General features: G+C 51.1%; 2 protein-coding genes across 2 annotated transcripts in view; both read left to right on the top strand.

The window, feature by feature from the left end:
• The first annotated feature begins 454 nt into the window (after positions 1-454).
• On the top strand, positions 455-9,683 carry FKBP4 (FKBP prolyl isomerase 4). Its single transcript, XM_046638686.1, has 10 exons — positions 455-783; positions 2,902-3,046; positions 3,479-3,621; positions 4,492-4,612; positions 4,858-5,014; positions 5,615-5,705; positions 5,811-5,894; positions 6,148-6,333; positions 6,866-7,105; positions 8,870-9,683. The coding sequence occupies exons 1-10, from the start codon at positions 679-681 to the stop codon at positions 8,975-8,977; spliced, it is 1,380 nt and encodes a 459-aa protein (XP_046494642.1). The 5' UTR covers positions 455-678; the 3' UTR covers positions 8,978-9,683.
• A 3,086-nt stretch (positions 9,684-12,769) lies between these two features.
• The window catches only part of ITFG2 (integrin alpha FG-GAP repeat containing 2), a 12,836-nt gene continuing 10,090 nt past the window's right edge, over positions 12,770-15,515 (top strand). The window contains exons 1-2 of the mRNA XM_046679885.1: positions 12,770-12,826; positions 13,927-14,003. The gene's annotated coding sequence lies outside the window, so the exon portion shown is untranslated. The remainder of the gene's footprint in view (positions 12,827-13,926; positions 14,004-15,515) is intronic.

Genomic DNA, 15,515 nt, shown 5'->3' with positions numbered 1-15,515 from the left:
GTCTCCGGTCCCGAGGAGACGGACGCGCTGCCGCTCACATCCGGCCACAGGGCTCTGAGCAAACCACGCTGCGGGCTGCAATATAAAGGGCGGATCTGGGGCAGTTGGCAGGCTCAGTGTTGGAGTGATGGGGGGATCGAGAAGGATCTGGTAGAATCCGGTTAGTCCGGGAAACGGACGGGGGGGGGCCCGGGGAGAGCGCGTGGGGCGGGGGGGCGGTTCCTTAGAGTCCGAGGGTCCTACGAGTCGGGGGAAGAGGAGCCAGGCAGCCAGCAGGAGGAATGAACCAGAAAAAAATTTTTTTTCTTATAAGCGCCCTTAGCACTAGAACCCGAACCGGCTTAGCCGCCGCCGTCTCTAGAAAGTTCTCCACCCCCACCCCCTCCGTCCCTCGCTCCTGCTCCAGCTCCTCCCAGCCCCTCCCTCCGCGGCGGGGTGGGACCAATCGCTCCCCCCGGCCGCGCATTACCCACCTACTCCCGCTCCCGCGCCCGACTCCGCCGCGGGCCGCGAGCGCGCCGGGAGGCAGAGGTGCTCGAGCTTTCGGCCGGTTTGCAGCTCGGCGGCCGCCGCGCCAGCGCCGTCCCGCCCGCACCCCGTGCAGATAGGCCCGGCGGCCGAGAGAGCTTGGCTCGTGCCCGGTGCCCAGCTCCCGAGTAAACGGCGCACCGAGCGGCGATGACCGCCGAGGAGATGAAGGCGGCCGAGAGCGGGGCGCAGTCGGCGCCGCTGCCCCTCGAGGGAGTGGATGTCAGCCCCAAGCAAGACGAAGGCGTGCTTAAGGTAAGGGGCGGGGGCGGGTCGGGAGCCCTGGGCCTGCTGGGGCGGCCGAGCTCCGGGTGCCCATCGCAGCCGTCCTTCCGCCGAGCATGGGGGCACCCCGGCCGGGAGACGGGGCGGAAACGGCCGCCTCTGCAGCCTCCAGGCCAGTAGTTGGCTAGGTCGCGCAGCCGGCGGCCGGTCGCATCGCCTTCCTGGACCAGGCTGCGTTGTTCGGGAGTGGGAGGGCAGCCACACGCTCCTAAGAGGGGTGCCTAGGTGCGCCGGCCTCCACATGGTCGTTTTCCCGGCCCCCTGGGAAGCCCGCGGTCTGGGCTGAAGCCCCCCGGCGCCCCAGCTCTGCGGGCCCGGGAAGGGGGCCGGGACTGCAGCCTCAAATCCGGCGTGCGCGGTGCGCCCGAGAGGGGCGGGGCCCAGCGGGGCACGCGAGCTGCGGCCAGGGGCCCGGGCGGCGTGCCCCGACACCGCCCCCCTCACCTCACCTCGCCCCGACCCCGCGGCCCCGCCAAGTTGCCAGCTCCTTCCCTGCCAGCCGCAGCCGGGAAGTCCCTGGGCGGCCTTCGTCGGTGGTGGTGCGAGAGCGCGCCTACCCCTGGCAGTTAAATATTAGCTAGGACGTGGAGCGGGTCACAAGAGTGATTTCCTGGCCCACAAGCCTTTGTGCGACTTGGCGCCCGTGCCTGGCCGTGAGAAAGGTTCTGGCGGCCTCCGCCCTCTCGTTACCCCCTTTCTAGAGGCTGGGACCCAGCTAGGTCACCCGCTTAGCCATGCTGTCCCCCGCCTCCCCCCGCCCAGCGCAGGGAAAACCAGGGAGCGGTGCATGCCGGGATCTGTAGTTCCCCGCCCATCTTGCGCCGGCCCCCCCCCCCCCCCCCCCCCCGGGGCCTCCTGAGTTGGGGCTTCGGGGTGTGGGCTGTGGGGCCAGGGGGAGGTGCTTTACTTCGGAGCCTGCTGCAGTGTAACCGCCTGACTACAATTAGCCAAAGGAGCAAAGAAGGGGGTCCAGGACTCAGGGGGCAGGGCATCTTGACCTGAGTCAGGACAACCAGCGGTGGTCCAGAGCAGGTTGTGGAGTCCAGGATGGAGAAACCCGAGGCAGGATTTCTTGCTTTCTCCTCATCCAATGTTTCTCCTTGTCCTGGCTTCCCACTGCTCAGCTCCACACGTGTGTGAGTGTGTGAGATCTGGGCAAAGCTGAAGACTTCGGGGAGCCCTTACCTGGTCCAGAAATGCAGCTGGCTTTGCCCCAGATCTTGGAATCTCATGCTGCTGTCCCAGTGGGCATGCAGCTTCCCCTCTCTCCAGCGTCCTGGGGATTTCTGAGATTATTATTTCTGGAAGGGTCATTTCCCCTTTTATCCTTCACTCCTTCCCCTCTACTTTTCTACTTCTCGAGTCTTGGTCCATTCTATCATGGAAGCTTTCCTTTAGAGGGTAACCACACACCTACCAGGTGGCCCGTGGAGTCCTCTTTTATAAATGCTAAAGAAGAGAAGCAGAGGCTTATACGTTCCTGGGAAATACTCTAGCCTTGAAATAAAGGACTTGACTAGCCTACCAGTCAGGAATGCTCATGTTGCAAGTCAGAGTTGGTGGCCTGATTGAGAGCCCCTGTGCTCATGTGTAACCTGGTATTTTCTTTTACCTCTTTCACACTGCTCCTATTTTCTTTATTGCTCTTATTCTTCTCCTCCTCTTACCTCCAAACCAGATCCCGATCTGATGACCACTGGCATTTAGGAAGAATGAGGAAACAATGCATAAACACTTCTTCCTTTGCTGCTGATAGTGTTTTATTCAACCTTTTACTGATTTAATCTTCCAACAACTCTGATAGGGATTATCATCGCTCCTTTACAAATGAGGTCTAGAGAGTTGAAGTGACTTACCCAAGATCATACAGCAAAAACTGAAACTCGGGTCTTTTGTCTCCGGTCTTTCAAACCAAGTCATGTTGCACTTCAAAGAGAAGGAGGTCAGAATCATTTGAAGATTGGTCCCTTGAACCTACTTACGAGGAGGCAGAAGAGTCCCTCTGTGTTCCCATCAGTGGCACGCAGGCAGTTTCGGTGCCTTTTTCTGCCCCCATCCCTGGATACTCACCTTCTCCCCTTCTTTTAGGTCATCAAGCGAGAGGGCACGGGCACGGAGATGCCCATGATTGGGGACCGAGTCTTTGTCCACTACACTGGCTGGCTGTTAGATGGCACCAAGTTCGACTCCAGTGTGGACCGCAAGGACAAGTTCTCCTTTGACCTGGGAAAAGGTAGGCGTGGTTAGTAGGTGGTAGGATAGGCTTCAAGGAGGGTATGAGCTGTCAAAGCGGAAACCATATTCTCAGAAGCTTAAGGAGGAATGATTTATTCCAGTCTATTTTTTTCTGTTGCTCCTTTTTCTTCCACTGTCTTTTAACTGTGTTGGTTTCTCTTTCTCCTTTCCCTGAACACCTCACTTCCTCCTCAGGGGTGGACTGCCTTGTTTCTTGAACTCCTTTGTTCTAGAGTTGAGTGATTTTTTTTTTTTTTTCCTGAGACCTGACAGCACTTACTGCAACCATGTTTTCTACCTTCCTGGTCCTGTTTCTAAAGAGTGTCCAGCTTCCCCTTGGGCATGGTACAATAAGTTTCTCCAGGGCTACTGTTTGAGCCCAGAGTCAGATCCCTGCCAAGGAGGACCTGTTCGCTTTGTGCACCTACAGGGGAGGTCATCAAAGCCTGGGACATTGCCGTAGCAACCATGAAGGTGGGGGAAGTGTGCCACATCACCTGCAAACCTGAATATGCGTACGGTTCGGCAGGCAGCCCTCCAAAGATACCCCCCAATGCCACGCTTGTGTTTGAGGTGAGTGTCCAGCCACAGAGAGCAAGGCAAAGAGCCAGCCTTATCTCAGCCCAGGGCCTGGCCGCCCTCCAGCCCTTCCTGCCGCTTGGAGACAATGTAGCCAAGGCTGAGGGCCTGGCCGTAGGGCAGGAAGAGAAATGGAGAGGGCAGCTGGCTCTGCTGTGCACATAGCCTGCTGCTGCCAGGACGGGGCTGACGGTGGAGGTTTCAGGTGGGAAGAGGCAGCCATGAAGCTCTCCTCAGACTCGAAGCAGGGCTGGAGGCATGTTTATCTCAGGAGCCATGACCAGAAGAAATGGGTCGTAATTTTAACCGAAAGGAGTCAAGACGTCAGAATCTGTGTAATTATAAATGGTGGTATAGAATATTGGTGCTCTCGAGATCAGAGAAGGGGAGAAATGCTCCCCCAAGCGTCAAAGGGGTGAGGAAAGCCTTTGCTGAGGAGGTTGAACTTGACACTGTTCAGTCTAAAATGGTTAAGCCCTAATCAGTGGCCACTGGGACAGTGTTCAGAAGGCTACCGAAAGAGGCCAGGTTGTTTCCAGTGCCCACCGGCTTGGGCTTTTCAAGTAGCTGAATTGGGATTGTCTGGAACATGCCCTTGCTATGTGGAGCAGGTGGTAAGTAGATTGATCTCTTGAGATAAACTGAAACCCATGTGGCCTGCCCACCTCTGTCCCAGTTGAGACTAGGGCAGCTCCCAAAAACTTCGCAAAAGTGCCGCTTTGTCCGCTCCTAGTGTGGCTGCCCTTGTGGTCAGACCTGGTCTGGCAGTTACGAGGGACTCTGCTGAGGAAGAAAAAAGTTGTATCTCACTGTTGGTAAGTTGGTGCTGAGAGGAGTTGTGTCGCTTGATGCTTTGTCCCACAGGTGGAGTTGTTTGAGTTTAGGGGAGAGGACCTGACAGAAGAAGAAGATGGTGGAATCATCCGGAGAATACGGGCGCGGGGCGAAGGCTATGCCAGGCCCAACGATGGTGCTCTTGTGGAAGGTGAGACGTACAGTCTGCGGTTTCAATTCAGGTTCTGAGACTTAGGTCCTGGGTGACTTTGGGAAAGTCATTTCCCTTCTGTGATCCTATTTTCTTGTCTGTAAAATGAGGGATTGGACCATAGTCTTAACATCTCTCCAGGTCTGAGAACACAACAAGGGCATCTTGGGGGCAGGAAGTGAGGAGGTGATAGAGGGAGGCTGAGGGCATCCTGCCCGCTCACACCCCTGGTACTTTCATGCCAGTTGCACTTGAAGGCTACTATAAGGACCAGCTCTTTGACCGGCGGGAGGTCCACTTTGAAGTCGGTGAGGGGGAGAATCTGGATCTGCCTTGTGGGCTGGAGAAAGCCATTCAGCGCATGGAAAAAGGAGAGCATTCCATTGTGTACCTCAAGCCCAGGTGAGGAGTGGGTGGATGAACCAAGGTCAGAGATCTACATATCCACGGCGAGTGATAGAACTGGCCATTTGTATCCTTTGCCTTGTGTGTGTTCGCTCCACCGCAGCCTCAGTAGAGTTCACCGTGCCTCTGGGCACACCAGAGACAGGCCACGGTGGGCTCTCCATTGTATTTAAGAGCGTGGCTCCCGCTGTCCACATCTACTTGGATCAAAGCCTCATCTTTTCAGTCATGGTTGCTGCCTCTTCTACCGACATCAAGATTTTCATCTCCCATTAATTCATCCAGTTGTTAATGACATTTATTGAAACATACGTATTCTGTGCCAGACACAATGCTGAAAATTCCGAAAGATGGTCCGGCCTTCTAGTTGCCTGCTGTTCAGTGAGATACCATTTAAATTAGTAATCACCCCAGCGCGTAGTGTGAGGATATGGAAGATGCTAAGAGACCAGCTAATTGTGTGAAGAGGTCAGGGAAGATTTTGCCAAACAGGAAACATTTGAACCAGGTCTCAAGGGATGGGGAGGTGCTTTCCAGGAAACAGTCAAGAAGCCTTTCGGTGTGGAGCAGGCTAAGCGCTGCTTTTTTGCCCCACAGCTATGCTTTTGGCAGTGCTGGGAAGGAAAAGTTCCAAATCCCACCAAATGCTGAGCTGAAATATGAAGTCCACCTCAAGAGTTTTGAGAAGGTGCGTTTGGTCAAGTTCTTCCCTATCCTGAAGTCAGGTGCCACCCTACAGGTGACTCTGGGGGCGGGTAGCTGACAACTTTGTTTCTCCCTTGGGGTACGGCAGGCCAAGGAGTCTTGGGAGATGAATTCAGAGGAGAAGCTGGAACAGAGCACAATAGTGAAAGAGCGGGGCACTGTGTACTTCAAGGTGAGCCAGCAGCCGTGGTCCTGAGGACACTCCCAGGGAGGGTTCTTCTGGGCCCCTCCTTCACCTTGATGAGGTCATTTTCTGTCAGGGAATGGACAGGTTGGGACCTGCAGTCTTCACCTGGTTTATCTGAGCTAGCTGGTCTTACCTGGGGGTGTGCAAGGGAGGCAGGGCTCTCTCGTGCCCAAGGGTCACTGCTGTCTACGGGGGGTGACAGCCTGTGCAGGGTGCTTGAGCCTCCCGCTCATTCTAGGAAGGCAAATACAAGCAAGCTTTACTGCAGTACAAGAAGATCGTGTCCTGGCTGGAATACGAGTCGAGTTTCTCTAATGAGGATGTTCAGAAAGCACAGGCCCTTCGGCTGGCCTCCCACCTCAACCTGGCTATGTGTCATCTGAAACTACAGGCCTTCTCAGCTGCCATTGAAAGCTGTAACAAGGTGAGGCCCCTTTAAAGAGGGCACGGGAACCCCATTCACAGGCAAGGTTGGGTGAGCTGCCAGTGTGTCTGAAAGTTGCCCTCAGTGACTCTGGGCTAGTGGGGGCTCTGAGATTAAGGGCCCAGAGGCAAGGGATGGGAGCAGCGAGCGACTTGGCCTTAGTGGTAGGAGGCAGCTGACACAGGTACAAGGAAACACCGGATGGAAGGACTGCTTCAGCTTTTTCTCCCCCTTGGTTCTTAGCCTGTTCCTCTTAACGTACTTGCTTTGTTCTAAAGAAAATGGATATGTCGTCACAGGTTCTTCTCTTTCCTATAAAGACCTGTCTTCCTTCTCTGCCTGTGGCCTACATGAGGTTCCTTCCCAGACCTTGGTCCTTTCCATTTAATGCCCCAAGACTCATTCTTTCTGGGGTAGAGCCACCCATTTCCATTCTGCCTCATCCTGGTGAGGGCTACCTTTGGAACCCAGTCTGGGCCAGAGAAGCTGTAGGAGCTGAGGTCTCGCTGTTGCTTGCTCCCTGCACCCTTAGGCCCTGGAACTGGACAGCAACAATGAGAAGGGCCTTTTCCGCCGGGGAGAGGCCCACCTGGCAGTGAATGACTTTGACTTGGCACGGGCTGACTTCCAGAAGGTCCTGCAGCTCTACCCCAGCAACAAAGCTGCCAAAGCCCAGCTGGCTATCTGCCAGCAGCGGATCCGCAAGCAGCTTGCACGGGAGAAGAAGCTGTATGCCAACATGTTCGAGAGGCTGGCTGAGGAGGAGAGCAAGGTGAGCATCAGGACAGGGAACAGTTGGAATGGACAGAAAAAGAGGCATTACCCTGTCCCTCTGCCCAGCCCAGCTGGTGTGCTGTGATTGTCTGTGCCAACCCCAGAAACCAGAAGTTGCCCTTGTCCCTGGAGCAGTAACATGTGTGTTCCCTCAGTAAAACCCCTCCTGACGCAGCCGGAGTTCTGCTGTGTCCAGGCTGGAAGCCCTGGGGGTCAGGAGCTGGTTGCTCTGAGTGCTTCCCAACATATGTTCTCTGTGCCTTTTTTTTTTTTTTCTTTAAAAATTTTATTTTTCCTTTTTCTCCCCAAATCCCCTCAGTACATAGTTGTGTATTTTTAGTTGTGGGTCCTTCTAATTGTGGCATGTGGGACGCTGCTTCAGCATGGCTTGATGAGCGGTGCCATGTCCGCGCCCAGGATCCAAACCGGCGAAACCTTGGGCCGCTGAACTTATCCACTCGGCCATGGGGCCGGCCCCCTCTGTGTCTTTTTGAAACATGGGTTTTAAAAGCCTGTGTTTAAATAGGTAATATATTTACATAGTTAAATTCAAACTGCATGGAAGAGAAGTAAGAAGTCTCCCTCCCACCCAGAAGCAACTGATGTTACCAGTCCTGCTATCATTCCAGTACACTGTACACTCACAGACAGACACGTTCGTGTCTTCTCCGTTTTCCCTAATAAAAGGCAACACGTTCTGCCTGTTCCTCTCGCCCACGCTTTCTTCATACTGTACGGGAAGCTTATTTTACGTCAGCACATAAATACAAGAGCTTTCATGTTCTTCCTTATGCTTCTATAGAAGCCGTTGTATGGCTACGTCATAGCTGATTTGCCAGTCTCCTAATAGTTGTTCAGTGTTCTAAACCAGCATTGTCTAATAGGAATACAATGCAAACCACGTGTGTAATTTGAAATTTTTTAGTAGCTATGTTAAAGGTAAAAAGAAACAGGTAAGATTAATTTTGATAATACTTAGTTGACCCAAGTTATCTAAATATTGCAACATATAACTTGTAAAAAGTGCGTTTGTTTTTTTTTCAGACTAAGTCTTCAAAATCCAATGTGTATTTTATACTTAAAACACATCAATTTGAACTAGCCTCTTTTTTTTTGGTTTTTGGGGGTTTTTTTGAGGAAGATTAGCCCTGAGCTGACTACTGCCAGTCCTCCTCTTTTTGCTGAGGAAGCCTGGCCCTGAGGTAACATCTGTGCCTATCTTCCTTTATTTTATATGTGGGATGCCTGCCACAGCACTGCCTGCAAGGCGGTGCCATGTCTGCACCCGGGATCCGAACTGGCGAACCCTGGGCCGCTGAGAAGTGGAACGTGCGCACTTGACCACTGTGCCACTGGGCGGGCCCCTGAACTAGCCATATTTAAAGTGCTCAGTAGCCACACATGGTGGTAGCTACCATGTTGGACAAGTACAGTTCTAAATAGTATTGCAATAAATGATCTTAGGAATTCATAATTTTGTATATGTGCAGGGATATCTTTAGGACATATCTAGAAAGGGCATTGCTGTGTCCGTGTAATGCTGTTAGGAGTTCACATGTATGGTTTTGACTTGGGGGATGACTCTTTGTGAGTTCAGACCGTACATGGTGTCGGGGTGCTGGGTGATACAGGTGTGTCACCAGGTCCATTGGGTACAGGCAGGCAAGCGTGGGGTATGGAGTAAGAGTCGCCTTTCTCATCAGAGGGGCTGGGCGCAGTGAGGCTGGAATTCATCCCCTTCCTTCCCCTCTCCCTGTCGCAGGCCAAGGCAGCAGGAGCTGCGGGAGACCATCACGCAGACACGGAGGTGAAGGAAGAGCAGAAGAACGGTGTGGCAGGGAGCCAGTCTCAGGTGGAGACGGAAGCATAGCCTCCCCTAGCCCTGCTCCTGTGCCCCTCGCCTGCCTCCCCTGCTCCCTGCCCTACTCCACCCTGTTAGTTTTGTAAAAACTGAAGAATTTTGAGCGAATTAGACCTTTATTTTTCTATCTCGTTGGATGGTGGCTTTGGGGGAAGGGGGAAAGGAGTAGGCTGGGGGGTTGAGGTGGGGGATCATTTTAGGTGGTGTCACCACCTCTTCCCTTTCCCCTTCCCCCGTTACGCTGAACGAATGTCCATCCACATGCACACTCATCAGAATGTTTAATTTATTTTGCTTCCTCTGTTTGCTGTGTCTGTTTTTCAGCTGGTAGAACGGGGTGAGTGGTAGGGTATGGGGTCTGATGTGAAACCAGGGTGGAGAGGGACACTCCCTGGGCAGCCGTTTTCCTCTTCCTCTCCTCCTCCCAGTCCATTTCCAAACATGTGGCCTCCATGTGGGTGCTAGGGGCGTGGGAAGAACCACTGCTGTGCCCGTGACGTCTCTGTCCCCTCCTCACCCTAGATGGTGTGGCTAATGATGTCTTCTGGTGTCATGGTGACCACCCTCTGCACCCCCTTTCAGTATTTCCCCTCCTGTCGGTCTCCCTTCTCAGCCAGGTCATGTCCCCACCCCCTCAGCCTCTTCTCTGCACGTTGCTGAAGGCCCAGGCCATCCTCAAGTTCCGTGCTTGAGCAATAAAGTGGAAACAGTAAAACCTGGGTGTTGGGCAGCCCTTTCTCTTTGACCTCAGACGGTCGGCGTGGGTGGGTACACTAAGAGCAGGGCTCAGAATTCAGGGAGTCACCACCTGGTCCCCAGTCCAGCTCAAAATGCACAGCTAAGAGAGCAGCAGTGGTTGAGCAGGGAGCAGCGCTGCCTTGCAGGGCATCCTGGGCCTTGCGCAGGCTGCAGCCCAGCCTGTGTGTGAGGCCTGGCCCTGGGTCCCAGCACACCCCTGCCCCCAGCAGCCTGGCAGTTTTTAGTAGTTCTGGTTTTCTTCTCTAACACTTAAGAACAGGAAAGTATAAACATCTAACATAGTGGGACCACTCGTGTTTGCTTTGAAGTTAGGCTGACTGACTTCTGCCTGGCTGATCCAGTAGAAAGCACACGCTCTCCTGGTTTCTGCAGGAAAAATCCTTGGTGTCGCTAACACCTGTCAGACACCTTTTCCGCAATTAAGGTGAGAAGGAAAAACAGTCGCCCAGCCAAGGAACACTGGCACTCCCTCAGGCCCACTCTCCAGCATCCTCAGAACACGAAAAAGCTCATGGTTTTTTCTAACTGCTCTGACCCTTGACTCCTGTAGCATTTTGGGGCCCTGGGAGAGGCCAAGGGGCACAAGTTAGTCATGCTGAGCTGCCTCCAGATGATCCTGGCAGCGGGCCAGAACCTAATCTATGCCCTTGTCTCTCTTCTCCCGTTTGGGCTGTGCCTACCCACATTACTGTATATGTATTACATTATGTATACGTTACATTATATATACATACATTACATTACTGTAAATATAGTTCCTCCAGAAGAAATTTCTCCATACTTTTACTGTGGAAGATTAATTTCTGTGTGAAAAGTTTCACCAAGTCATACAGCATGGCTGGTACTGGAGCCAGAACTAAAATTTGGGTGTTGTAGTCTCCCAGTGTCCCTGCTTGCTCACTTGCTGGGTTCACACCATAGTTGTCCTTGGGGTTTGTGTCTGGGTCTTTGGTATTTCAAGATTAGATTTGCTCCTGCAGCCAGTGATGATCGCTAACCCTCATTAAACACTTACTGTGTAAGCCAGCACTGAGCCAAGAGCCACGTGCAGGTTGAGTGTCACCCATCTTACAGATGAGGACACCAAGGGGCGGGAGTTAAATGGAAAGAAGGTCTGCCTGGAATGTGAGATCTCTGGAACAAATCCCAACTGCCACGAGGTTCACGTGACCTTGGGCAGGTTGAGCCCTGTTCCTCATCTGCAAACAAGGAGATGGGCAAAAAGCACTCCTAAGGTTCCTTCCCACTCTGAATGCTTCAGTAGGATTCCCATCCCAGACTTTAAAATAAACGCACTTCTGTAGAACCCTGGAGCTAGACGAGCCTTGGTTTATGTAACATTAAAACTGTCTTGTGAGAGTGTTTTATTAAAGCGACTATAGGTCTTTAAGGTTAAAAATAAACCCCCCACATAACTCCACTCTACTCTGGGTCAATACTCAAGTTCATTTCCCAGTCAGGTGCACTTTCTTCACCAACACAAATCTTTCCATACAGAGAGAATGTGCTTGAATAAGGAAAACTAGTAGCAAGCAGTACTGTTAGCTGTTGCTGCAGATTTGCAGGTGATCTCCAGAAAAACTAAAATAGGATTTTCCTTGTCCTAGTGCTGGTCCAAACATCACGTTCTCTCCTAAGTATTTCCAGTCTCCATCTAGCAGCCCCTTGCCAACGTCACCATGCACTCCCTGCCTGCACAGGGCTCCTATCTCACGGCACCTCTTGACCCGCCTGCACCGCGCTCTGCACTGCACCCAAATTGTATCCTTCCAACTGCTGAAACCCCCGTCCATGACTTTCATCCCATTTAAGTTGAAGATCAGAATCCACTGTGGCCCAAAAAACCCTGCATGGCCGGGCCCAGCCTGCCCTACCAGCATGAGTGCAGTGGAGGCCCCTCACTCTGCACCAGCCACACCGTCCTAAGAGTAAAAGCTGGGGGCGAATGATGTATCATTTCAATTGGAGAAATAGTATGTGAAAGACATTTTAGGCAGGACTAGGAAGCAGTAGTACCTTTTAAGAAAACTATTACTGGAAAATGAAGAATTAAACAGTGGAACCTTTCCCGCCATAATAACTCCTCTCTTCTGTCTCAATGAACAATCTTCCCTCTCCAAATGCAGACCGCCTCAGAGCCCTGTAACCCTTAAGTTGAAGTGACAGTGGGCCACAGGCAGTGCTGAATAAGTCAATGTAAGAGTGAAGACTGTCTAAGCACAAGGAAAACTTGTCCTCTTTGAGGAAATCCTTATTGCGGGCTTTTTGGCTATGGTTCCCAGCTGCTTGCCAACCTCAGATAATGTAAGCACCAACTAGTCTCAATTATAAAAGCTGAGAATCATAATAAAACTATTTAGCATGTAATAAACAACATTAAATACACCAATTTGGGAGGCAAAGTAAGAATGAAAGATTCACATGGTTCCGAGGAGGAACAATCAAGAAAGAGCAATGCCTTTATGACCTTCGAGAGTGCTTTGGTAGAAGAGGGGACCAGCCATATTCTATCCCCATGCCCAGGACATGTGTGTTCTTAGGATTTCCAGTCTCCTGTTCCACTGTTAGAAGTGCCTCACAGGGGCCAGCCCCTTGGCGGAGTGGTTAAGTTCGCACGCTCCACTTCAGCGGCCCAGGGTTTTGCCAGTTTGAATCCTGGCGTGGACATGGCACTGCTCGTCAAACCATGCTGGGGAGGCGTCCCACGTGCCACAACTAGAAGGACCCACAACTAAAAATACACAACTATGTACTGGGGAGATTTGGGGAGAAAAAGGAAAAAAATCTTTAAAAAAAGAAAAAGGGGCTTCACACATAAATGGTTCCATTTGTACTTTTTTTTATTGATGTGAAATTCACATAACATAAAATTAACCAGTTTAAAGTGAACAATTCGGTGATATTTAGTCCAATTACAATGTTGCACAACCACCGCCTCTAGTTCTAACACATTTTTGTCATCCTTTGTGTTTTAAGCCCATTTCCTCACGTTTGGACTTCAATGACAATGAAGAACTACTCTTCACCTTTCGATTAATGGCCAGTAGAGTTTTGATCAGACAACAACCTTGACAGGTTCCAGGATCAAAGCTTTCCAGGGTCGGTGGTCCTTTCTGATAGGGGCAGAACTGTGAGGAAGGGGTGGGACTCTAAGTAGAGCTCCAGGTAACAGCATTTCACTCAGAGCAGGGCTGCCCACGCTGTTGTTCTACCTAATTTCTAAGTCAAGTTTGAGAGAAAGGTTTCTGTACTTCATGACTTCTCAGAACCTTTAGTATGCTAAGGCACACTGTGAATTGGAGAGGGAAGGGGAATGAGGAAGCCCTAGACACTACCCCCAGGATGGTGACTGGCTCTGGGCCTCATGTGTAGAAAGAGCTTTACAGGTCCCGTTTCCTACCTGGGCATCCCAGGCAGACAGAACTTGGATAGGACCCGACCCCTCTGTCCACTCCTGGAGGAAGAAGTGGACAAGAAATCCCCCTAGAAATGCTTCCCACTTAACGCCACTCCCCTCCCATTCCTCCTATAGCAGGTTTCTATTGAAACTTTTTTTGGCTGGTTTGTAAAGAATATGCCACCCACACAACTGTAACCATGTCATCTAACCAGGAAGATGGCCTGGTTCTGGGGAGTAAGCCAAAACCTATGCTGAGAGAGTACTTGGCTTAAACAAGACTGGCTCCGGGTGGTACCAGTGGAGACCCACCAACCATCCCACTAGAAAGGACCAAGAACAGGGGTGTTCCTTGTGGAGCCGGATCTGTCCACATGGCTCTGCGATGCCCAGCCTGTGTTCTATTTACTGTGCACGCAACTCACCGCAGGTAAAGGAACCGATGCGAGGTGAGGAGGGGCGTAGGAGTGGAAGACCTGATCCATGCCGTATTTCTTGGAGACCTGTCCTTCCTCTCATTTTATTTGGTTCTCTTGACAAAAGTCAAAACGTTGTGATCATAATGACATGATCTTCACGGCAAACACAGAACGAACAAAAACAGTCGCCTCCTGGCACAGAAAGGTCAAGAACAAGAAGCACAAGTGATGAGGAAGATAAAACTAAGGCATTGTGGAGTGCTAGGTCAGGGTATGACTTCAGAGAACTGGGTCAGGCCAGAGCATTTGGTGACAGAAGCAGGGTTATCTTCATCTATTTTGTCCTCGGTTACTTACTAATTTATTTAAAATTTCTTTCAAAGGGCTGGAAAAAGAAAACAACGGAGAAATAATACAGTGAAAAGAAACAATTCACAACTATTGAACTTTACATTTAGAGGTAAACATTTTAAACTTGGCTTTTGTTTTTCCAGCCCCTGAAATCTAATATGAAGCTTAGAGTTTGAGCTAGGATGAGAGAATAGAGATGTGGTGGAGCAGGATAGGGTAGCATGCAACCCTCCATAAATGAGACAATGTATTTAAAGCACCAGCTACACCTGTGTGACCCAGAGCCTTTGACTGGACTTGGCCAACCAACCCCACAGTACACCACCCGAAACAGAAACTTGAATGTATCGGCAGCCCCCAGGATTTGTTGAAGCTGCCTCCTGTTTGCTGTTCTGACTTACTGCTCGTTGTTCTCATCTTAACTGGCCATCAGATCCACAGGGACATGGAGGACAAAATGCGCCCTCCCCTTCCCCCACGCAAAAAGGCTTTGCCCTCCAACGCCTTCTCCCGTTATGTTCAGACATAGAAAGCAGGACCAGCCCCTGGTCCAACAGCCCCAGGTGAGGTAGATACCCTTATTTTCACAATGTTGACTCCTGAAAGACCAAAGTGTAAATCAGCCTGCGCCTGCAGATTTAAACCTTAAAAGGTATTGAGCACTGCAGAATTTCACAAATAATACTTTTGATGCCCTGATTGCTGAGACACCGCAAAAAAAGGCTGGACTCATTCAACATGAAGTTTCCCGAAGAGGCCAGCCATGATGGTGATGTCCCATTTACACTGCAGAGTGAGGACACTGAGGGAGGGAGACAAGAGCTTTATCCCGGGGGGAGCAAGAGGGCAGAGCAGGTCCAGAAGTTCAGCAATCCTGACTTCTAGCCTGCGGACTTTCCTAGGAACCATGGCAGTAAATGACAAAGGCTGTAGGGTTTGGGATCAAACAATCCTGGTTTGAGTCTCACCTCTGCCACTTTCTGCCTTGTTACCTAATCTTGCTGAACCTGTTTTCCTCACCTAAAAAACTGGAATAATAATTCAAGCTCACAGGGTTGTGCTAATGACATGAAATATATGTGAAAGGTGCTTTGCAGCAACTGGTTCTCAAACTATTGGCCATAAAGCACACACACCATTAAAAAAAAAAAGTTTTTACATGATAAGCTAGTATATACACATATAAATATGCACAGTTGAAACAAAGGTTTCACAAAAACAATACTTACCTTACCACTCGACAGTCACTGGTATTTTCTATTCTATCCTGTTTCGTTTTTTAAAATGCTGGTTCAATTCACTACATTGTTTTCACAACCCCTAATGGGTAGCTACATAGTCTTTTTTTTTTTTCTTTAAAGATTGGCACCTGAGCTAACAACTGCTGCCAATCTTTTTTTTTTCCCTGCTTTATCTCCCCAACCCCCCCACCGTACACAGTTGTATATCTTAGTTGCACGTCCCTCTAGTTGTGGGATGTGGGATGCCGCCTCAACGTGGCCTGACGAGCGGCGCCATGTCCGCGCCCAGGATCCGAACCCTAGGCCGCCGAAGCAGAACGCGCGAACTTAACCACTGGGCCACGGGGGCGGTCCCTACATAGTCTTTTTTTTTTTTTTTT

Source organism: Equus quagga, chromosome 1 (genome assembly GCF_021613505.1).
Source record: "Equus quagga isolate Etosha38 chromosome 1, UCLA_HA_Equagga_1.0, whole genome shotgun sequence".
NCBI classification, from domain to species: Eukaryota; Metazoa; Chordata; class Mammalia; order Perissodactyla; family Equidae; genus Equus; species Equus quagga.
Note: the sequence above shows the minus strand (reverse complement) of the source record. Positions and strands in the feature narration are given on the sequence as shown.